This window comes from Acomys russatus, chromosome 8, assembly GCF_903995435.1.
Source record: "Acomys russatus chromosome 8, mAcoRus1.1, whole genome shotgun sequence".
NCBI lineage: Eukaryota > Metazoa > Chordata > Mammalia > Rodentia > Muridae > Acomys > Acomys russatus.
Window position 1 is genome coordinate 69463951 of NC_067144.1, and position 22718 is coordinate 69486668.

Genomic DNA, 22718 nt, shown 5'->3' on the forward strand with positions numbered 1-22718 from the left:
GACCACAAAGTGGACAGTGGCCCCCCCGCCACCCCCCCCCCCCCGCATTTCCTATCTGAATGGCAGCAGACCAGGCCAAGGGTGGGAAGGCAGGTGCTGAGGTCATCAGCGCTGATTGCATGGCACAGCCTCGGTTTGCACAGTATAGTTTAGGGCAGTACTTCGAACAGCTATTTGTTTCCTGCAGGTAGATAGTTGTATTTGTATGACATGGCAGCCACTCAGATCAATGGCTGGGGCAGGCCAGGGGGCAGGGGACATTTGGCTTAGTGAACCCATTCAGGGTTAAGCTAGGTGAGCCCACACTGGAGCTTCTTTTGACTTCAGGATATAAGGAAGATGTGTGCCAGGCTTTTCATCAAAACCCCTACGTTTTCTCCAAAAGTCTTCTGGGTCCTCCTAACTTGCCCACTGCCCAGTCCCAAAGCCACCCCTCTCAGCCACACATTCCTAATTGTCACCCTGCGTGTTCACTTCCTATTACTATGTAATACAACACTCCACATTTAAAAAGGCTCCAATAAAACACGCATCATCTTGCAGCCTCTGTGGGGCAGGAATTCAGGGGCTGCCGAGAGTGGACGTTCTTGCCTTGGGTGTGTGTGTGTGGGTCTCCCAAGGTTACTCTGGTTGGAGGTCTGTGCTTCCAAGGTGGGCAACTGATAGGGTGGAACATTGGCCCTGGTTGTTGGTAACAGGCTTCAGTTGCCACCCACCACCTCACAGGCCCAGGGTGTCTTCATGAAGTGGCAGCTGGCTTCTCCTGGGAAAAGGGAGTAAAAGAAGAAGAAGCCAAACTCCTCTTCTCTATGATACTGCATAGACCAGGCCTGGTGCACATGGGAAGAGGAGGCTTCAAACTTGAATACTGCCCAGATGCCTCACCAAAACACACACTGAACTCTTTACTGCCAGTACCTGAGCACTTGCCTTTACTTATGGATAGAACTACTAAAGGGGACGTTAAGTTGATGTGGGGCCATTCGGGTGAGCCCTGAACAATCTGGTCTGTGCCTTTATAATAAGAGGAAGCCAGGACACACAGGCTCGTGAAGACAGACAAGTCAGCCAGAGGCCCCTGGGGAGGCAGCCCTGCTGGAGCCTCAGTCTTGGACTTCCAGCTTCCAGGACTGACGAGAAGTGTGCTTCCGGTGTGAGCCTGGGGCGGCATTGCTGCTGCTCCAGCAGGTGAACATCGACTAGTAGGTGACAACAAAAAATGACAGCTTACAAATGTTAGTACTCTGCTTCAGTCTGCCCACTTGACCCCAATCCTCTGGGGGGGTCAAACAAAGTGAGGTCTGAGTTCTTTGTGTTGAGGGCTGCCCAGTCAGAGGCGTTTCTGAAAGGTCTCAAAGTGAGCCAGACCTGTTACCACTGGAATTCCTCTGAGAGAGGGGGAAAAAAAAATGAAAGAAAGGCGTGAGGTCAGTGGGTCATCACAGGTCTTGTGTGCACCAATCAAAGCAGCCCTTTCACTGGAGGCCAGCGGTGGGGATGGGGGTTGGAGGGAACCTTCCCAGGGAACTGGGCACCAGGGTGTGCCTCCACTGCGGTGTGTCATTTCCTGCTGTGGTCACATTTTCTGGGTGGGCTCCAGGGATTCTGCTATTTCCTTAATAAGAGAACGAGAAACCACACAATGGGCCTCAAAGGCTGGGCTAAGGCTGTCCCAAGGCCAAGTGTGGGCAGGCCTGAGCTTTTCAGCCAACATCAAGGTGCCAGGAACTCTCCACTGCCAAGCCAGGGCCACTTAAGAGCAGCCAGCCCAATTATCTTAAATAAACACTGGCTTGCAAGTGTGATTAACTTCAGTCATAGTGCTAAGCAATTGCCAAAAACTAAGACTCCAAATGGTCGAATATCTTGCTATCACATGTATTGGTGGGGGTGGGGGTGGGGAGGGAGCTTGGCAGCAACAGAAGCAAAACCCGTGTGGGCGGAAAATAACCACCTTTAAAGGAAAAACAAAATCTTGGGAGTGGCCCAGAGCTCTGCATCAATAAAGGACCAGGCAGCCCTGAGTCAGACCTCAATTACCTTGGACACTTCCTGGGGTCACGGCTAAGATAAAGTCTTTGAGACACGATAAGTTGTCGTGCTGAAGTATGGAGGGCAGTCAGAATCTATCAGCAGGAGTCCTCGAATCTTAGACCTAGGAGGTTCTGCATCCAGGGTGGACTGGAGATGGGGCTCAGCGCTTGCCTAGCAGGCTCCAGGCTCTGGGGATGAGTCTAGCACTGCATAACTGGGCGTGGCGCAGCTCGTCTATGATGCCAGTGCTTGGGGAGATGGAGGCGGGAGGAGCAGAAGTTCTAGGCCATCCTAAGCTACATAGTGAGTTTGATGCCAGCCAGGGCCACGTGCGACCCAGGCTCAAGAAAACACCAATAACAACTCCCTCCCCTTAAAATGGTCGTAGCTCTAAGACAGCATAAGCTTTCTAGAACATAAGCTTGTCTGTGTGTCATAGTGCTCACGTTTTTGGCATTCTTTGACAGCAATCTGTGACCACGAATTCCTATGGAAAGTCCCATATTTGCCTACAAATATTCAGCTCTGAGCATGTTCAATGTGGTGTCCCTTATTGTGGTAAAAATGGCGGAGAAACCTTTGAATGTTCCACAGGGTGTTACAAATGGGTGAAAATCTAAGGCAGCTTTTAAAAACAAAGCTGATAGGGGCTGGAGAGTCTGCTCTGTGGTTAGGACCATGTACTGTACTTGATAAGGCACCAAACTGGATTCCTAAGCACCCGTTACACCAGCCGCAGGGCCGGCCCACCACCTCTGCCTCCACAGGCACCAGCATTTACACACACACTAAGTAATGAAGTTGCTGAAGACAATAAAAATATATCTACTCAGCCTTGTGACCCACAAAACAACAAGCGAGTAATGCGGAAGACCACTGACAGGGCAGAGCTATTTCCTGGATATATTCTCTGTAGCATCTGGGAAAAACTAAGTTTTACCAGGAATAGCTTGAATAATATTACAGAAAATTTTACATTTTTAAAAACATACCCAAAGCCTCTCACCATTTAAACACTGGCTCCTATTTCAACACAGATTTTATTTTTTGCATTTAAGGAAGCTCATTTTATGGCCCAGGATAGTGCTCTAATCTAGCTTGGCATATACAGTGAAACCTTGTCTTAAAGATGAGACAAACTGAACACATTAAGAAAGCTGCCAGTGTGGAGCATTGAGGAGACTGAGTAAGGAGGATAGCTACAAGTTCAAGGCTAACCTGGGCTATAGAAGGAAGGAGGCACGAGCTCAAAAAAACTTGTTTTTTTTTTTTTTTTTTTTTTTTTTTAAGCAAGCAACCTCACTTATAGTTTTCCATTTTAAGACCATGTTAATTCTCAACATGTGGGGAAAGACCTTAAAATGAATATGTTGGGGTGATAGGCCCCTCTTTTCCCTACTAATCATGGTGGCCTCCGCCCCCTCCTGTGGTTGATTCTCCACTCGCTTCCCCCACACCTCTGTTTTAAGCCTTACCATTTAGTTCTGGATGTATCGTGCACTCGGTTTTTCCTTCACTAGAACAAAGAGGGCAGATAACTTCGACGAAAGCTGTGAACGTACCTTGGCCTTTTCCGCAAGCACCACTTTCCCTCCTGTGTTAGTGTTTTTGTACTAAAACAAAACACCTGAGATAATCAACTCACAAAGATGGGAGGTTTGCTTTGACTGCGTTTTCAGAGGGTTTGGCCCATGGTTGGTTGGCTGTCGTGCACTTGGGCCTGTGCTGCGGAGCATGTGACGGTAGGAGTGTGCAGTTCAGCAAGGCTGCTCACCTCATGATCAGGACACCAAAAAGGGAGGAAGAGGAAGGGAGGGACCAGGGGCTAGCACCCCCCATGGAGGTCATGTCTTTGATGCCTGGAAGACTTCTCACTAGACCTGTCTTCCTCCCGGTAGCATGAAGCTGGGGAGTAATTCTGTAGCACAAAGACTGTGAGAGGACATTTAAGTAACACCAGGTGGCCTGATGACAGGGATGGTTACCAGGTCCCTCAGGTGAGTGAGGGACACCAGACTTCATCTGTGAAGGGTTTCAGCTGATGATGACACAGGCCCATGACCGGCCAGCGTGTCATCGTGTTCTTAGTCACTACAGTATTCTTCCAGATGCTGAGATTGTGTTGAATCTTAACCACAGCAGATGTGTGAGTCCATGATTCCAGCCACAGTCAGTGTTCTGTTACCATTAATGAAAGAGCAGAAACCAAGCCACTTATAAAGAATAGCAGTTTATTTAGCTCAAAGTTTGGAGGGCTGAGAAATGTAAGCACATGGCCCGGCCTCTCATCCAAGTCCGAGGGCTTGCATTTTCTCACGGCACAGGGGCATCACAAGGGGAGACAGAGCCAGCAGCCTCTTTTATTACTGTGTGTGTACATGTATGTGCCTGTGTATGTGCAGATGAACATGTTCATGCGTGAGAGAGAATGCAAGTGTGTGCATGTGTGTATGTGCCTGTGTGGGGGCAGATGCACACGCGCATGCGTGAGAGAGAATGCACATGCCAGGCATGGTGGTGCATGCCTTTAATTCCAGCACTTGGGAGGCAGAGGCAGGCAGATCGCTGTGAGTTCGAGGCCAGCCTGGTCTACAAAGCGAGTCTAGGACAGTCAAGGCTACACAGAGAGACCTTATCTCAAAAAACCAAAAAATCAAAAAACAACAACAACAACAACAAAAAAAAAAAAAACAAAAAAAAAAAAGAAAAAGAAAGAGAGAGAGAGAGAATGCACATGTGTGTATGTATGTCTGTGTGTGGGGCAGATGCACATGTAAATGTGTGTGAGGATACACGGGTGCATGTGTGTACGTCGGCCAGAGGCCAACCTCTGGTGTTGCCCCTTAGATGCCATCCACCTTGTTTCTTGAGCGTCTCCCCCTGACCTGGAGCGCATAAGGAGGCTAGGCTGGTTGACCAGTCAGTACCAGGGTCTCACCTGTTTCTGTCTCCTCATGGATGGTTTACCCTGGGGGCCGGAAGAGAACACCAGATCCCTGGAAGGCAGATCTACAGGCAGCCTTTAGCTGTTCTATGTGGGTGCTGGGCACAATCAAGAGCCCTGGAAGAGCAGCTCTTAGCTGCTGAGCCACTGCAGCCCTCAACACATGAATTTTGGGGGATACCAGAACAGTACAGCTAATCCACCCAAGCTGTGGCTGTTGTGATCCTGTGCTAAAACCAGGACCTTGGGCTTGCTAGTTCATTCTTCCATCTGCTTGGTGGTCGCTTGCTGGGGCCCTACAGTGGGCCAGGTTATGGGGGTTCTAAAATGAGCAGGAGAGCCATCCTTCCACACAGAGCTTATGGCCATGTAGAAGAGTCTTAAGCAAGGCAAATATTTCAAAGTGAAGTGAATAAGAGCCCCACTCAGCGCTCTGTGTGTTTCATCTGCTCTGTGTCCACTGCCAATTACAGCTCTGCAGAGCCCAGTGCGAGGCAAACATCCAGGTCCTTTGACAAAGACTACACCAGAATTTCAAGATGGTGCCAGCCGGGTTTAAGCCTAACTTGGGGCTTCCTAGGACTGATGGCCAGGGCTGATGAATCCTAGGCGATTCAATGAGACAGACCAGCAGAGAAACGGTCTTTGTTTGATCAGCTCTGTGCGTTCACGTATAGCAAGCGCTGTAAACTGCATGGCGACAAGTGCAGGCCAGCCTGACGCTCTCACTGCCCCTTCCCTTGCAGACTGCCTGTCTTACACGGCTTTGCAAGTCCTGTCCAGGAGGTGCTATGGGAAGCAGAGATGTAAGGTCCTCGTCGATAACTACCACTTCGGAAGCCCCTGTCTTCCAGGAGTGAAAAAATACCTCACTGTTGCCTACGCATGTGGTAAGACAACTCTCAACCAGCTCCATGAACATGTGACTGTTAAAGACATGGTAGCCACGTCCCGAGAGGAGTGTGCAACACTTTAATTGCACAGAGTGGCTAGTGCATAGCCAACAAGCACGACAGGAGGTAGAAGAACAGCGAGTAAGGAGTGCACTAGAGGCATTCAAGTTTACACACACTCACCTAGCAAAGCGCCTTGTGAGTCAGTCAGCAGTACTGAGCATGCGCAGTTGAAGTTCACAGTGCAAGCAGGAAAGGTAGCTGAAGCATTCTTAGGCTTAGCTCAGAATCATGGGGTAGACATTTAAAAGGTGAAAATGGCAGGAGGCCACTCCTCTGGGCATGCTCAGTTCATGTCATAATGGTGGCAGACAGGAAGCAGGCACAACAGTGCACATTTGCAATCCTAGCTCTTGGGGGGGGGGGGGGTGGGGCGGGAGGGGGGGGAAGAGTGTTGAGGCACAAGGATTGCTTGTAATTTAAGGGCTGGCCTGGGCTACATAGAAGTCCTTATCTCAAAACAGCAACAATAATGATAATGACAGACAAGAATACTTTTGAATGTACACGGCATCTCTTTCCCAGAAAGGTTTTAGCTGAAACCAAAGGAACAGACACCCGGAGTGTCCATTGGCATAGGTGCTCGCCCCTAAGGGTGCCCGCCCCACCTAGCCACTGACAGAAAGAGCCTGACTTGTCTCACATTCCAGACTTTTCTTGTTTATGGCATTTGCATCAGATAAGCAATGGGGGTTTTTCTTTGGCCAAAAATTGTTTCGAGAGCACATCAGGTAATCAGATTGGCAGTGGATGGGGAGAGCGGGGATGAATCCAGCAACCAGGGACAAAGTTGAGGTCACGGAGAATGGACTATTTCTGTCTTGGTTCAGAAAGCCCTGAAATGTATTGGTGTCACGTGAGTTCATAGATGTATTATTTGGCTCCTCTTCGCCTCCCAGTATCATTTAGAGGCCCTCGGCGACTAGGCCGCTGTGCTACCAACAGCTCTTGTAGCTACAGGCCTCAGGGCGGATGCAGTGCAGCACTGGTGTCCATGGGTTACAGCAGTCCCTTTGCTGTCCCAGTGTCCTCAAGGGATAAACAAAACCCTGGCTCTACTTGGGTCCTGTCTTCAGGAAGCTACATAAAAGCAAGTCAGCAGCTGTTTTCGGGGCACTATGCTGGTTCAATCTGTAACCTCGACGCATGGATTGGTTTTCCTAAGTCAGCTTCGAGGTGGAGGGGAAGTGGGAAGCTCAGCACGGAAGAGTTCGATGCCTCCCACACAGACTGTCCTTCCTTAGGCTTTGCGTGTTGAAACAGCTTTATTGAGAAAAATCCAGGGAGTGCCTGGTCAAACATACAATCTAAGCTTTTTAGAATATTCGATCAAATTATGCAGCCATTAGCATTGCCAGTGTAACTATGTCATCACCATAATCCATTCCGAACCAGTTTGAAGAATCATTTTTAAAACAGGCCCACGATGGCATCAAAGTTATTGTATAGTCGGAGATGACTGCGAGGTTTTGATGTGCCTGTCTCTACCTCCCAGGTGCTAGGATTACAGGCACGTACCATTTTCACACACTAAACAGGCAGGTTCCCATGGTGACCTGAGTCTCACAGCTACACGATCCGGTGGGCTGTCTGATAAAGCTCATCCCAGGGTGCTGTTCCTCTCCAAGCTCCTCCCCACAATTCGGAATCTGTAAAGCCTCTGGCATTTGTGGAGAGCAGGGAGCCTTGGCTCACCACATTTTGAGAATGAGCCAAGAGACAGACCTGGGGAAGAAATGCCTCTCTGGCAGGGAACGATAACACATCCAGGGGTTTCCTTCTGCCAGGAAATCGGGGAGAGCATTCTTGGAGCCCAGAGATGAGTAAAAGGTGATTGAACTAGAAAGCATTTGTCTGGGTACTGAGGTGTTTCGGGGTCAGTGCTGTGTCCTGCCCGCCAAGAGTGTCTCTCACAGAACCTCTGCTGTGCCTCTCCGGAAAGCCGCCCTCATCCTTGATGGGCACACAGGCGCCAAGGTCTCCTGGATTGGGAAGTTTCACAGTTTAGGGCTGCTCTCAGCTTGTTGGTCCTGGGATGTCTCCAGAAGAATTTAGTTAAGCACCCAGAGAAGGAAGTAGGGTTTTCTTGTAGCTGGGGATGACTTACGGGGTCTCTGTGAAAGCTGCGGATCTTGCCTAGTTTGTGTTGGCTTCACTTCTCCTTCCTGTTGCCACTTCTCCCAGATAGCATCTGGGCTGAGGCAAAAATGAAAATAAGCAATTTTCTGCAGCTAGAATAATTGGCGTCCTTTCCCTTACCCCAGTTGGCAGCAGCATGTTTCACCTTCATAACTCTCTCTGTCTCTCTTTCTCTCTGTCTTTGTGTCTCTGTCTCTCTCTCTGTCTCTTTGTCTGTCTCTGTGTCCCTGTTTGTCTCTGTCTCTTTGTCTCTCTGTCTCTGTCTGTCTCTGTGTCTCTGTCTGTCTCTCTCTCTGTCTGTCTCTGTCTGTCTGTCTCTGTCTCTGTCTCTCTCTCTCTGTCTGTCTCTCTCTCTCTCTCTAGGTCTCAGGTATCCTGGGATACCCCTGAACCCTCTGCATAGCCAACACTTTGAACCTCAGATCTTTCACAAACCATTCTTCCTTTTATATTTAGTGAACTATGTGAGCGCAGCTTCCTCGAGGTCTATGATGAAGTGACAAGGCAGAAAGTTCAGAGAAAAAGTAGAGTAGGAGCAGGAGACGTTGCAGCCGGTCCTGACTGGCCAGTTCGCTTTCCTGTACCTCAGATATGTTAGGATCCCTCTTCAGAGCTTTTGGAGGCCTTCTTCCAGGCTGATGCTCACCCACTGTGAGATGCCTCAGTGGACTTCAGTACATTTACAGCTATGCAATTGTCCCCACATTTTCATAGCTCCCCTCCCAAAGTTTCTGATGCTCTGCACCCCCTTCCCCCATCTTAGCAACTCACTAATCAATCTCCATCTCTAGATTTACCCTTTCTAGGCAGTTTATGTACATAGGATTGTACAGTAGATAGGCTATGGTGACTGGCTTCTCCCACAGACCATGTGGTGTGTTCTTCTTCTTACTAATATTTCCCAGCAGATGAGTGTACTGTGGTTTGTTTATTTCCCTCATGTTTTGTTTGAGATAGGGTCTTGTTGTGTCATCCAAGTGGCTTCTAGCTGCTACCTCAGCTTTCTCAGTCTTAAGGTCCTTTAAAAGAAACTATTTGTTTTATATTAAATAGATGTGCATAAAAATAAGTATATTTGTGCAGAGGTGTGTGCCTATAGGTGCCTGCAGAGACCAGAAAAGGGAGGTGGGTCCCCTGAAGCTGGACTTACAGGCAGTTGTAAGCTACCCAGTGTGATGCTGGGAACAGACTTAGACCCTCGGCACTGTTAACCTCTGGGCCATCTCTACAATCTCAGCTTCTTAAAAAACATACTGCAAATATATACATATATACACAAATATATCACCTGTCTTGGGCATTTGATGATCTCATATTGCCATTTGTGCCTGTGTGTGTGTGTGTGTGTGTGTGTGTGTGTGTGTGTGTGTGTGAGTAAGTTATCTGAAAGCATTTTGCAAATATATTTTCATTGTACTTTAAATATATATTAAATTCAAAAGTCTTTTAATATAGCATGTATTTAAAATGCTTCTTTTTTGTTTTTAGTTCCCAAGAACATACTCATAGCGGCCGATCCAGCCGTTGCTAACCTAAGCCCTTCTCTGAAGAAAGATGAGGACTCTGGTAATTTCGATGGCTCACTCGCAGCATTCCCCTTGAGCGCAGTCAGCACACAGGGCTGGAGTGGGGAGGCCACAGAGGTGTCTGCCTGCTCTGCTGCTACCAACATGGTGTGGCTGGTGGTCACATACCACAGCCAGTGTTTTGCTTTAAGAAATAAAATAAAAATCACAAGTAGAATAGGTTTACTCCCATTCTCCTCCATTTTTCCATTTCTTCCTAAAAGAAAATAATAAAAATCACTTTGGACAATAGATCTTCTCTAAAACAACTTGGGTTCTTGCCGATACAAAGAGCTTGTTGCAAAGCCGGGGCTGGAGCCAGCTGACCTTCCCAGCCCTTCCGGGCCACTTTGCTACCCTGCTCCTCACCTGGATTATATAAGCAGGGACATAGATATTCTAATTTTAATCTAATTTTAATATGTATTTGTTTATGTGTGTATGTGGAGATAGGTATGAGCACATACATATATGTGAGTGTGGGGGTCAGAGTCAGTTCTTTCCTTTCCCTGTCTTAACAGCAACTTCCTGTACTCACCGAGCCTGCCTGTCAGCCTGAGTATTTGCTTAATGGCACATAGAGCAAATTCGGCCCATGAAGTTCTTGAGGAAACTGCAGAGACCCTGTAGAACACATAAGATGCTAGCTTTGGGGAGCAGAGGTTTGGTCTTGTGCTGTTTTGTTTTGTTTATTATGCCCCCTCCCATTGTGATAGCGACATTTAGGTGCCCCTCTGCATCTTAGAGAAGGACTCTAAAACTCTCCACACTCACTCAAGTCAGCAGGTGTTCAAGTCCCGTAAACAAAACAGGGAGAGGTTTACACAGAACCCACACAATCCTCCTGTAGACTTTAACCACTAGATTGCTGATAATCCTTAGTATAGTGCTAACGTCATGCAAACCATCATTGCTGTATTAAGAAATAATGAAAAGAAACTGCGTGATGGTGCACACCTCTAATTCCAGCACTTGTGGAGGCAGAGGCAGGAGGATCTATGTGAGTTCCAAGCCAGCCTGGTCTACAAAGTGAGTCCAGGACAGCCAAGGCTACACAGAGAAACCTTGCCTCAAAAAAGAAAAAAAGAAAGAAAGAAAGAAAGAAAGAAAGAAAGAAAAGAAAAGAAAAAAGAAAGGAAGAAAGAAAGAAAAGAAAAAAGAAAGGAAGAATGAATGAAAAGAAAAATCTGTACACATTCAAATTTCTTCTGAGTACTTTTTCTTTGGACACATGGACACAGACCTCTCTGACATGGAGGACTGGCTTCGCACTTTGCTCCCATTCTTAGCCCAAAGCTACAGGTGAAGGCTGGCTCACCACCACCCTTCTCTCTCACGTGACTCCCACTGATCCTGAAGGATCCCCACTCCCCTTCAGAACAGCCCCAAGAGCCACAGCATCTCTCTCAGATGCCTCTGTCCTGTGTGGTACTCCCAGGCCTCCCTGAGCTCCAATACTGACCCATCAGCACTTGCTAAGTGTCCACCAGGCAGGCCCCTTGCATCCGGAAGCACATCAGCCATATGTTTGTGTGTGTGTGTGTGTGTGTGTGTGTGTGAGACATATCAAACAAACAATTCTTGAAGAACTCCCTCTACAACCACAGGTCCACAGAGCAAAGAGAAGTTCCAGGGTAAATTGAGACATAAATTGAGATTTACTTAGCATCCTCCGGGGCCCCATGGATGCCACTGCCTGTATGTGTTCTGTGCTGGAGTAGGGTCCATGGCTACACCTGAAGTTGGAATTGACATTTGGAAGTATTTTGGATCCCTTCAATCGTTTGATATTTTCAGAGATGGCATCTGCGTTAGATGGATACTTTTGTTACTGGGACAAAATATCTGAGAAAGGCAACACGAGACAGAAAGGATTCATTTTGGTTCATGGCGAAGGACTGTGAAACAGTCAAGAACCAGAGGACACACAGGAAGTGGGGCCAGGCTACAAACCTCAAGGCCTACACTCCATGGCCTACTTCCTCCTGCAAGGATTCACTTTCCAAAGTTTCCACAGCCTCTCCATGCCATACTGATGGCTAGAGGACCAAGTCTTCAAACACGTGACGTTTCACACTCAGGCCTCAGCACTAAGTGTTCGGAGTCCCCCACAGTTTAGTGAGAAACCGATGGTGTGATGTCTGTGACTTAATTCTTGTGGCAGGCCTGGGTGAAGATTTGCCGGGTTTTCAGGACAGGCACACAGCTCTGACCAGTGGCCTTTGCATGTTGCAGGTACGAAATTCAACCCAAGCGGCTCGAGGGTTGTGCGGAAAGATGGCATCATCGTCAGCAACTCCCTGGCTGCGTTTGCTTACATTCGAGGTAAGTGGGAACTAGGCACGCGGAAGGGTTTACACACTCTCACTGGCAAGTACTAAATCCTAGAATAACTAGAAGAAAGTGGCAGCCGCAGTGTTGTGACATCCACTTGTACAGCAATAGGATTCAGATACAGTTGCAGACATGAATCCATTAGGGTTAGGATTAGGGTTAGGGTTAATGGAGGGTTTGATCTCAAGTAGAAATGCTTTCATTGGGCCTGGAAGATCAAACTATTGAATACTCTCTACAATTGGAAGAAAACCAAGGCAGATCATGTAGAAGCAAACCAGGTCATGACACAGTGATGACACAGTGGCCTCAGCCTGACAATTACTACGGTTGCAAAGGTTTCCTCGTTAATCTCCCCAGGGCTGAAGGCTTGCGCCAGGCCTGGCTGTGTGAGGCCCTCTCTGGGGAGGAATGCACACTGTCTTTGCCACCTTCCGGCATGTCCTAGGACAGATTGTACCTTGGAATGTTGACGTAAGTTTCCGCACTGGCTTTGTCCTCAAGGAGGGTACCCATCAGTCAGCTTTTCATCGCCATTGGCACAAGACCAGGTGGCTCCTGAAGTTAAGAGAGGTATATTTTGGCTCATGGTCCTGGAGGTCAAGTTCAATGTCTAGTTTTGGGGGCTGTGGTGAGGGAGGGGCATCATGAGTGACCCCATCTTGAACCAGAGAAGAAGGAGAGAAAGAAATAGAGCAAGATCCTACACTCTCTTTTGATGGTACAAGCCACCAAGGGAACTAAACTTTATATATAAGTCTTTTTTAAAAAATATATTTATTTATTGTGTATATAGTATTCTGCCTGCATGTACACCTGCATGCCAGAAGGGGGCATCAGATCCCACCATAGATGGTTATGAGCCACCATTTGGTTGCTGGGAATTGAACTCACAACCTTTGGAAGAGTAGGTGGCACTCTTAACCACCGAGGCATCTCGGAGGCCAGAAACTCTGAGACCTTTGGTAAACTACATAGTATCAGGATGTTGCAATTCAAGCCTCCTAGGCTGGGGCTGTTGGGGATAGAGCTTCCTCAGAGGGAAATTAAGCCTTAGAGAAAGACCTCTGCAGGAGCTAGAGAGCCTGGCCCCAGCACCACTCACTGCATCATCTTCCCACTCAGTGTCCCTCCCCCACCTCCCCCATCCCCCACCTCCCCCCACCTCCCCCACCCCCCACCTCCCCCACCCCCACTCCCCACCTTGCCCCACCCCCCACCCCTCACCTCCCCCATCCCCCACCTTGCCCCACCCCCCTCCTTCCCCTCACCTCGCCCCACCCCCCAACCCGCCCCACCCCCTGCAGGCTTGCCATAGCTGAATGGCTACTGGCTTCTTGTTTTCTTACAACTGCTCTCCCATTTCCATTCTCACTGAACCCCAGTGACTATCAAAAAGAACGTGAAGATTCGGGTTTTAGAAGTGTGTTCACAGTTTCATAGTTCCTTCAAGCGGAGGATGACGATGGAGAGGCAGGGATGCTGCTGGCGGAGGTGTAGCCACGGTGGGCTGTTCGGCTCCATCCTTTCTCAGTCGCCATGGTCTGCTTAGACCCTACAATGAAACACTTCAGACTGGGCCTTAAGAAACAGTTTCTATTTTCTAACAATTCTGGGGGAGTCTGGAAGTTCATGATCAAAAGCCACCTTCTGGCTTGTAGTCAGCCACCTGAAAGGATGTTATAATTTGGGAGGCCTTTTCTAATCACTCGCTCTAGCTCCCAAACAAATGACACAGAGACTAGTAAGATTTATTAATAAGCTTTAAGCACTATAACTGGGCAGAGAATAATCTAATCTAACCCATTCATGCTAGTCTTGCTATTTCCCAGCCACACACCCCAAATTACTGGCTACCTCGCTCCTGCCTGGGCTGCTTCTCTTTCTTCTTTTACTCTGCACCTCCTGGTCCCTGCCTGAGACACCACGACTGGCAATGGAAGTCCTGCTTCCTGCTCCTCTCCCTCACCCAGCCATTGGCCCTCCACAGTGTCATTAACCAATCAGAGATAACTGGTGAAGAGTTTACACAACACTGATCAATGACCGTGGCAATGCCTACGTCCAGACTGCAGCCAGATCCGGAGTCGGCATCTGAATACACAGCACACCAGGCCAGGGCCCAGCAGCCACACCTGCGTTCCCTCTCTCCCTCTCTCCCTCCCTCCCTCCCTCCTTCCCTCCCCCTTTTCTTTCTCTGTGTGTAGGGGGTGGTGGCAGTGGGAAGAGCCAAAAGAGCCAAAAGAAAGAGGAGAGCGAGTGTGTGTGTGTGTGTGTGTGTGTGTGTGTGTGTGTGCGCGCGCGCGCGCGCGCGCGAGCGCTTTCCTAAGCCCAATCCTATCTGATGAAACCCTCTGGTGAACTCTGTTAACCTATGAAGCTCCAGAAAGTTCCACATACAAAGTCACATTAGAGGTCAGGGTGCCAGCTTGAGTTCGGGGGAGCAGGACTGGTTCAGAGCAACCACTCTGGGGGATGGAACCCTGAACCCGAATTCTGTGCTTAAAGGAGCCGAGGGTCAGAGGAGCTGGCCATTTGCCAAGGGCATCATGGACAGCAGCTGGGTCCAGCTTCATGCTGGGTGAAGGACAGGCTGTCAATCAGCTTCTACAAAGGCCTTTGCCTTCAGGGTTTGAGTGGCTAGCGCCTCTTGCCCTGCACTATGTAAATATCACTCCCTCCTTGTGTGCTTCTTCTGATAGACGTTTGGATGACGTTTGGAAGGCCTAAGGTCCTTAAGGACAGATGGCTGTCATCCTGTTTATCTCTGTCCTAGCTCCACATCTAGGACAGCTCTGGGGCAGACCAGACTACAGGGAGTAGTTAGCAAATGGCTCAATAATAAATCGTGTTATTATGGGCTGTCTTATATTTATATCTGCAATTTACACATTTTACTTATAGATCTGAAAAGATGGCTCAGTGGCTAAGAGTGTGCGCTGTTCTTGCAGAGGACCCATGTTCAGTTCCCAACATCACGTCAGGAGATTTACTGCTGCCTGTAATTCTAGTTCAGGGGACCTGACACCTTCCTTTGGCTTCTGTGGGAATCTATACACATATGGTGTACATTCACATGGACACACACAGACACACACACACACACACACACAATGTGTCTGTGGGTGCATGCATTCCAGGGCTTGCATATGAACGTCAGAGGACAGCTTTGTGCAGTCGCCTCTCTCCTACCGTCATTTACATACATTTGGACATCAAATCCAGGTGGCCAGGCCTTTATCCTCTGAGCCTTCACGTTAGCTGGCCATATGCCAGAACAGTGCTCCCATGTGAGGACTGGGTGGCATGTTGTTTGATTTTATTGTGGAATATTTCCATATGTTCATCTTAGAAAGCCTGAGAGGAAGCCTTGCTGTGGGACTAGGGACCAAAGGCTGAGCATAGGCTCCTGGCATTGTCTGAGAGGGAGGCCTCTGGCTAGAACAGCTGGGCGAACCAAGAACATGAGCAGAGAATATTCCTGATAAGCTGAGGGAACCCGAAAGGACATTCCCCCAAGCAGGCCACTAAACAGCTTTGATACACGAATGCAGTCAAATAGATGGGGGGGGGGACAAGCAGACAGGCAACCAAAGCCAGGGGACTTGTCCTATGCAGGGAACCGTGGAGGTCGGTGGAAGGGACATGAGTGTTCAAGGGCCTCAGATAGACAGTGTCTCCTCTGGTTATGTGCCTGATCTGCAAGGGCCATTTCTCAGAGAAAGAGGAAGTGTGTGTGTGTAACATGTGTGTGATATGTGTTATATATGCGTACGTGTGGCATGTTTGGTGCATGTGGTATATTTGGTAAGTGTGATGAGTGGTGTGTGTGATATATGTGTGATGTGTATACGCTTGTGTATACACAAGCGTATACACTTGTGGTAGAGTGGTGTATATGTTATGGTGTGTGGTATGTGTGTAGGCTGTGGTACTTGTTTATGATATGGGAGACTTTGGGTGGGGGATGGTGTGTATGTGCACGTTTGTGCATGTGTGTTTATGTATGTGCCTGTCATTCTGAGGAAGCTGGTTTATTCACTACCTCAGCAGGAGCCATTGTCCCCTGGCTGAGGGACCTAATTATCTAGTTTTGGTCTCTAAATAAATAACATGACTCCTCCCAGACCAAATTAGTGTCCTATTGACATATGGCTTTGTGTGTTTGCCTCATCTGTGCCACAGGCCTGCCTTTTGTGATTCAATAATCTGTCACTGTCCCTATTGTTTGGGGTTGTGATATGTGTGTGCCCAGCCTTAGGCAAACCTACTGAGAACTTTGGGGTGGTCTTCGGCATCTGGGACCATGGCCAGGGATAGCCTTGTCGCCTCTAAGAAACTATAGGGCATCAGATGAGCCCTGTGAAGGAGAGATTTCATCACACATACATGACCCTTGCAGGGAGGACACTTGGCGAGCAGAGCATACCTGTCACATGGGTGGGCTCTGAAGTGGCTCCAGGGTCTTCAGCTTTGACAGAAAGACCCGTCACACCCTTAAGCGCCATCACACCAGGTTCCAACAACGTTGTGTTTTTTCCTCCTGGAGGACTCGGGCCACAGTGCCCCAGGAGATAGACCCTTCTGGTGATAAGCTTCTGGCGGCTTAGCTGGGTGTGACTAAATTTGAACTGGAGCTTGTGTTGGCCCCAGATCAGGGCCTAGAGAGCAAATGGGGCCTTAGGGCCACTGGCTACCCATGCTGGGGCTCCTGGGGTTGTAATACAGGTGACAAATCGTTCCCTCTAGCCTGTGTGGACTGAGGCTACAGTTCGAACAAGAGCAACAAAACACTGTGAAGATTCTGTTCAACCACAACAAAAAGAATGTCTTGATAGAAAAGGGGTCACAACAGCCTGAAGTGGTCCAGATAGTTCTAGAAAATGGAGGAAATGGTTGTGTGTGTTAAGTCTGGGGCAGTGGGGCAAAGTCCTGGCCTAAGACCACCTCCCAGCCAGTGGTGGCTTTGGAAAATGTCTAGGCTACATCAGGGGTTAGGCCACGTGCCATTTGCCTGTAATCTGGTGACTGTGTGACAGTCACTTCGTATGAATAGCAAGTTTTATTTCAATGGGATGACTGAGACCTGCTCATCTTCCCCGTCCTGGTCACTGGATCTCAGTGACAATGACATGAGCCCCCCCTCCACCCCCCCGTGATCCTGTGGCAAGAGGAACCCCTGAATCCCAGGAGAAGAACCCAGACACTGACACCTGGAGAACAGGAAGATGGGAGATGGGGGGTTGTGGTAGCATGTGGTGTGCCCTAAGGATCATGACTCACCTAATTCAATTAATCTAAATTCCTTAAAAAATGGGGCTTAGGGTATGGCTCAGTGGTAGAGCACTTGCCCAGCACATGTGGCCTCGTAAAGTTTAGACTTCAGCACGAAAAAAAAAAAGCCCTTAAGAATAAACAAAGAGGTAAAACAACCAATCAGTTTTGTGCTGGAGCGAGACCTTGATCCCTAGTCAACGATCTGGTTCACCACTACACCCTAGGCAGGAGTGGAGGGGGCTGTGGGGGGTGCTTGTTCCTCAGAAACTTGACACGCAAGTGCCTAATTTCTGCCCAACACTGACCCTGTCCCACCCACAAGACGCTAGAAAATGAGTAAAGCTCTGCCCTCTTAACACCTCACACGAGGTATTAAGGTATCCATTCCAACACGTAAAACTGTGAGGGACATTCAAGCTGCTGCGTCTGAACTGTGTCAGAAGCTGAGAGGGGAGGGGCGGAAGAGGCTTTGATCTGCAGGAGAGAGGGAGGGGCCGACCTGATGCCTCTGGTCTTGGCATCTTTGGTATTCCTATTTAGTGACTTCCTTTCAAGAAGCGTCAGTGTCTCCAGATAGCCCATCTGCCACCACTCCCAGAGATGAATGTAACCCTTCTCCCCATGGAAAGGACACGTGTCTCTGTGAGAACAAATCCTTTATATACTTTTTCCCCTCAGCGCGGTACTGATAGGCGCACAGACACAATCTGCTGTCTTTGCCTCAGCCAAAATAAATGTTAATTCAGGCATCTGGGTCTTACAGGGAGTGGGGAGATGCCGGGCAGGGGGTCACAAAGAGCAACACAGCCGTGAAAGGCCGCTCCAGGGGCAGCTTGGGCTGTGGGAAGGAAGCTGGCCAGGGAGGTGTCCACTTTCAGGAAGACAAAGCGTCCTGGTTCCATCTCTCCTGTCAGATCTCAGCTGTGAGATCCCTCACTGCAAGGGAATCTTAGCAGCCCAGGAGTGTTGAGACTCCAGTCTAGACCCCTGGGGGAAAGACAGTAGCTCTAAGGACAACAGTCTTCATTGTTTTTCCCAGTGTGCCTGGAAGAGGCTCCAAGCAGTTGAAATGTACCAAGAAAATGCTGGGGACACCAAAGTACACCCCACAAGGAGCTCCAGGACTGGAGCTTTCCCTCAGGGCCTCAGGTTGAACATCTGTAGGAGTGACTGTTCAATCAATGGCCCCAAGCTCAAATCTATAAATAAAGTTTTATTGGAACACAGTCAGGCTTTGTGCTATATACACACTGTCAGCGGGTGCTTATTATAACTTGAATCTGGCCTGTCCCCTATCAGGTCATGTTTTGAATGTGTGTTCCCCACTAGGAGTGTCATTTGGGAAGAGCCCTGAGTCCTGGTCCACCATGATGAAAACAGGTTGCCATGATGGATGGCAAATCTCCAAAACTATGATCCAAAATTAACCCTTCCAGATCCTCACGTGTTCGCGTCTTCTTACAGCCCACCCCGAGAGAGCCGCCCTGCTGTTCATGTCTAGCGTCTGCATCGGCCTGCTCCTCACACTGTGTGTCCTGGTCATCAGAGTGTCCTGTGCCAAGGACTTCCAGGAGCTGAGGCAGGGGAGGGAGCACCTGGTGCGAGAGAGCGACAAGGCCGAAGAGGACAGCGAGGAGGAGGAGGAGGAAGAGCAGGACTCCTCAGACTCCGAGTTGCCTGTGGAATTGTCCAGGTTTTGTAGGACTTCATATCCAGCCTACAGCTCCTTAGAGGCTGCTGAGCTGGCAGAAAGGATTGAGCGCAGGGAGCAAATCATTCAAGAAATATGGATGAACAGTGGCCTGGACTCCTCACTTCCAAGGAACACGGGCCATTTCTACTGAAAACCAGACGCGTCTGGATGAGATCACACTTTCTGAAGAAGGAAGGATCCAGAATGTCCTGTGTCCCCGCCTCCTTGAGTTCTGGTTCACTTGTACCTTCTGTGAAGGAGAATCTGCCGTGTCATCCGAGATGGGTGAAGCCGGAAAGCTGTCAAAGGGATGTTTCACACTGTTTACAGCACACCCTGGAATAAATTAGGAGCAAGACATGGGGTCTTGTACTTGTTTGAGTTCATGTCTATACATTAATAACTCTATACATGATTGAGATTCACATTTACTCGGCACCTATAATGCCAGGTGTCGGTTCGTGTATATTCGTGAGATGGTACACACGGAGAGACCCACAGTTATTCATTAAAAATTACATTGATGGGCAGCATTGAGATGACTCGGTGGGTTAAGAGGTGACTGCTACCAAGCCTGACTGAGTTCAGTCTCCCGAACCCACAGTGTGGACGGAGGGACCAACTCCTGCGAGTTGTCCTCTAAACTCCTTACATATGTCATGATCGACACGCACCAGTACATGTGTGCATACACACACACACACACACACACACACACAGAGAGAGAGAGAGAGAGAGAGAGAGAGAGAGAGAGAGAGAGAGAGAGAGAGAGAAAGTAAATATGTTGTAAAACTTTAAACTGGTAGAGCAGAGCAGAAAACACAAGCTCACTGGGTTGCTTATTTTTATTATTTATTTATGAGGCTGTGTATCCCAGGTTGGCTTTGAACTTGTGCCCTGAGATGTGATCACCTCAACCTCCTGAGTAGCTGGATTACAGCCACGGTACAGTCACCTGCCATCTTGCCTAACCCACAAGGGATTTTTAATTCTCAACACTCTTTGGTTAGAGCAGAGACTCACAGTATTTTCTTAAAGAAAAGAGAAACGGCTCGGGCGTCGGAGGCTGTGGTTATTTCTGCCACATCTGTGTGGGAAGAGGCTGGTGTGATAGCTTCCCCTAGATCGAGTGTGAGGGACTAGCAGGGCTGTTTCAATGCACTGTCCTTGTGGACATTGGATCCTATTTACTATTCACCCTGCCGTTGACACAGCCTCACAGCTCACTTTTGGTTTGTTTGTTTGTTTTTGTTTGAGACCACGTCTCACAAGTAGCTCAGGCTGGCCTCAAACTCATGTCTATCTTCCTACCCAGTGGGTACTAAGAGTACGGGTGTGAGTCAGGTTCCCCAGATTTACCCTTTTTTTTAAAAATCAGTCATTTTGGGGGCCTGGTAGATGGCTCAGTTGCTAAGGATCTTCTTACCTTGCAAGCTTTGATTAGGAGTCAACCTCCAGAGCATGTGTAAGAAAAGCATGGTGCTCCTCCCAACCCACCTCTAGCCATCTTGGAACGCTCTAGGCCAGTGAAAGACTGTTTTTAAAGGGGGCAGTGACTAAGGAGTGACACATAAGGTTGACATTTTAATAGCAGAAGAGCTACCATCAGCTCAAGGGCTACACAAATCCACGCAAGAGGCAACATTTAGCGCATGCCTCGGTTTGTACAGACAGGATGGTCTAGAAAGCGTTACATGGTCTTGTTTGACACAGAGAAAGTTTGTAGACTCCTGGGTTTGAGTTTAAAACCGCTGCACTTCTAGTGGTTAAAATCCAGCAACCTGAGTAATTATCATGCGTAGGGCACAAATGGTGATGACTTTCAAATTATTGCAAAGCTTGAGTTACATCTGCTGGGAGCTGGGCCCTGGAGCCAGGACAGGAGAGAGAGAGAAGGGCTTAGGAAACATGAAGGGCAGAAATAGTGGCCGAGCATTTAGAAGGCTGCCCCTAGTGGACTGGAGGCTCACAGCAGTGGAGTGGAATTAAAAGAAATTTTCTTTTGGGTTCCAGTGGGTACCATTGGTTCCCAGATGGTAGTGCTGGAATCTGGGGGCCTAGCATGAGGAGGTACATTATGGGGGGCAGGTTCTTGAAGTCCAACTGTCAGCTTCCTTGCCTATTGGTGCTATCTGGACAAGCCCTTCCACATTCTGTTGCCAAGGACACAGCTAGTTCAACCACTGAGATGGACTGTTCCCTCTGAAACTGTGAGTCAAAATAAGCCTTTCTCCCTGAAGTGGCTTGCCAGGTGTTTTGTTGCAGTGACATAAGGCTTGAGCACTAAATGATGCAGCTACTTCCTATCACAGCACTGTACTGGCTAATTTTTGTCAACTCGACACAAGCCAGGGTCATCTTGAGACTTCATTCAGTTGAGAAAATGCCTCATCAAATTTGTCTGTAGGCAAGCCTGTGTGTTTGTGTGTGGGGAGAGGAGTTCTTGAATAATGGTTAATATGAGAGAGATGGTCCTGAGTTCCCTTTACCAGCTAGAGAAAGCTTTGCCCATGCTGACATTGGTCACAAAGAATTCCATGAAGGCCTTCCCTGAGTCTCTGCCTCCCCCAGCACACCTCCCTCCCTCCCTACATATATGCGTTCTTTATCATCTACCTATCTCTCTTACACACACACACACACACACACACACACACACACACACACGGGAGGGGGAGGGGGAGAGGGAGAGGGAGAGAGAGGGAGAAAGAAAGAGAAAGAGGGAGAGAGAGAGAGAGAGAGAGAGAGAGGGAGGGAGAGAGAGAGAGAGAGAGAGAGAGAGAGAGAGAGAGAGAGAGAGAGAGAGAGAGAGGGAGGGCCTGTGTACGTACTCCTCCCTGTCCCTTTAGGGCGGCTACATACCAGGCCTGCTGAGCCACGGCTCAATCTCTAGCTCTGCACGTGCAATACATTGTTGGGGTACACCCTCCAGAAGAGTCTCCTTTCTTCTCGGGGCCTCGTGGGTCCTTCTGAACCTGTGTTTGAATGAGCACCAAACCCAGGAGAAAAATGACAAAGTGCACTTGGATGGCTGACTGCTGGGCCAGACTGTGGGGCCACAGAGGGAATTCCTGCATGGAGGTATACCCAGGGAGCTCAGAGAAGGCAAGGGCTGCCTGCCACCCGCCCATCATGACCCTGTGTGCGTGTCTCTGGCAGAGGAGTCCCTGCCATTCCCAAGCAGTGGGGCTGCAAAAAGTTCTGCCAGGAGGTTTGCACATGCCTCCTGCTGCTGTTGTTCCTGCTGCTGCTGCTCCTTCTGCTCCTCCTGCTGCTCCTGCTCCTGGTGCTGCTCCTCCTTCTGTTGCTGCTGCTCCTGCTCCTCCTGCTGCTCCTGCTCCTCCTGCTGCTGCTCCTCCTTCTGCTGCTGCTGCTCTTCCTGCTGTTGCTGCTGCTCCTTCTGCTCCTCCTGCTGCTCCTGCTCCTGGTGCTGCTCCTCCTTCTGTTGCTGCTGCTCCTGCTCCTCCTGCTGCTCCTCCTCCTCCTATTGCTGCTCCTGCTCCTCCTGCTGCTGCTGCTGCTCTTCCTGCTGTTGCTGCTGCTCCTCCTGCTGCTGCTGTTGCTCCTGCTGTTCATCCTCCTGCTGCTCCTCCTCCTCCTGCTGCTCCTCCTCCTCCTGCTGCTGCTCCTCCTGCTGCTGCTGTTTTCCTGGTTGAAGATATCCTGACTATGAAGATCAAACTTGCCCCAAGGAGCTTGATGCCTGTAATCAGCAGAAACCTCTTTCTCTCCTACTGAATGTTGGGGAGGGATAGGGGTGGTGAAGAGAGGAAAAAGAA

The 22718-nt window shown here is 49.0% G+C and overlaps 1 protein-coding gene across 2 annotated transcripts in view; it reads left to right on the top strand.

Annotated features, from left to right (window-relative positions):
• Positions 1–19512, top strand: part of Eva1c (eva-1 homolog C) — a 69768-nt gene extending 50256 nt beyond the window's left edge. The window contains exons 3-6 of one of the 2 annotated variants that reach the window (XM_051150241.1): positions 5725–5868; positions 9559–9636; positions 11871–11960; positions 18711–19512. In XM_051150241.1, the coding sequence (XP_051006198.1) occupies positions 5725–5868; positions 9559–9636; positions 11871–11960; positions 18711–19090 (692 nt within the window). In that variant the 3' untranslated portion in view covers positions 19091–19512. The remainder of the gene's footprint in view (positions 1–5724; positions 5869–9558; positions 9637–11870; positions 11961–18710) is intronic. The other variant, XM_051150240.1, reaches the window with a different exon arrangement.
• The last annotated feature ends 3206 nt before the right edge of the window (positions 19513–22718 follow it).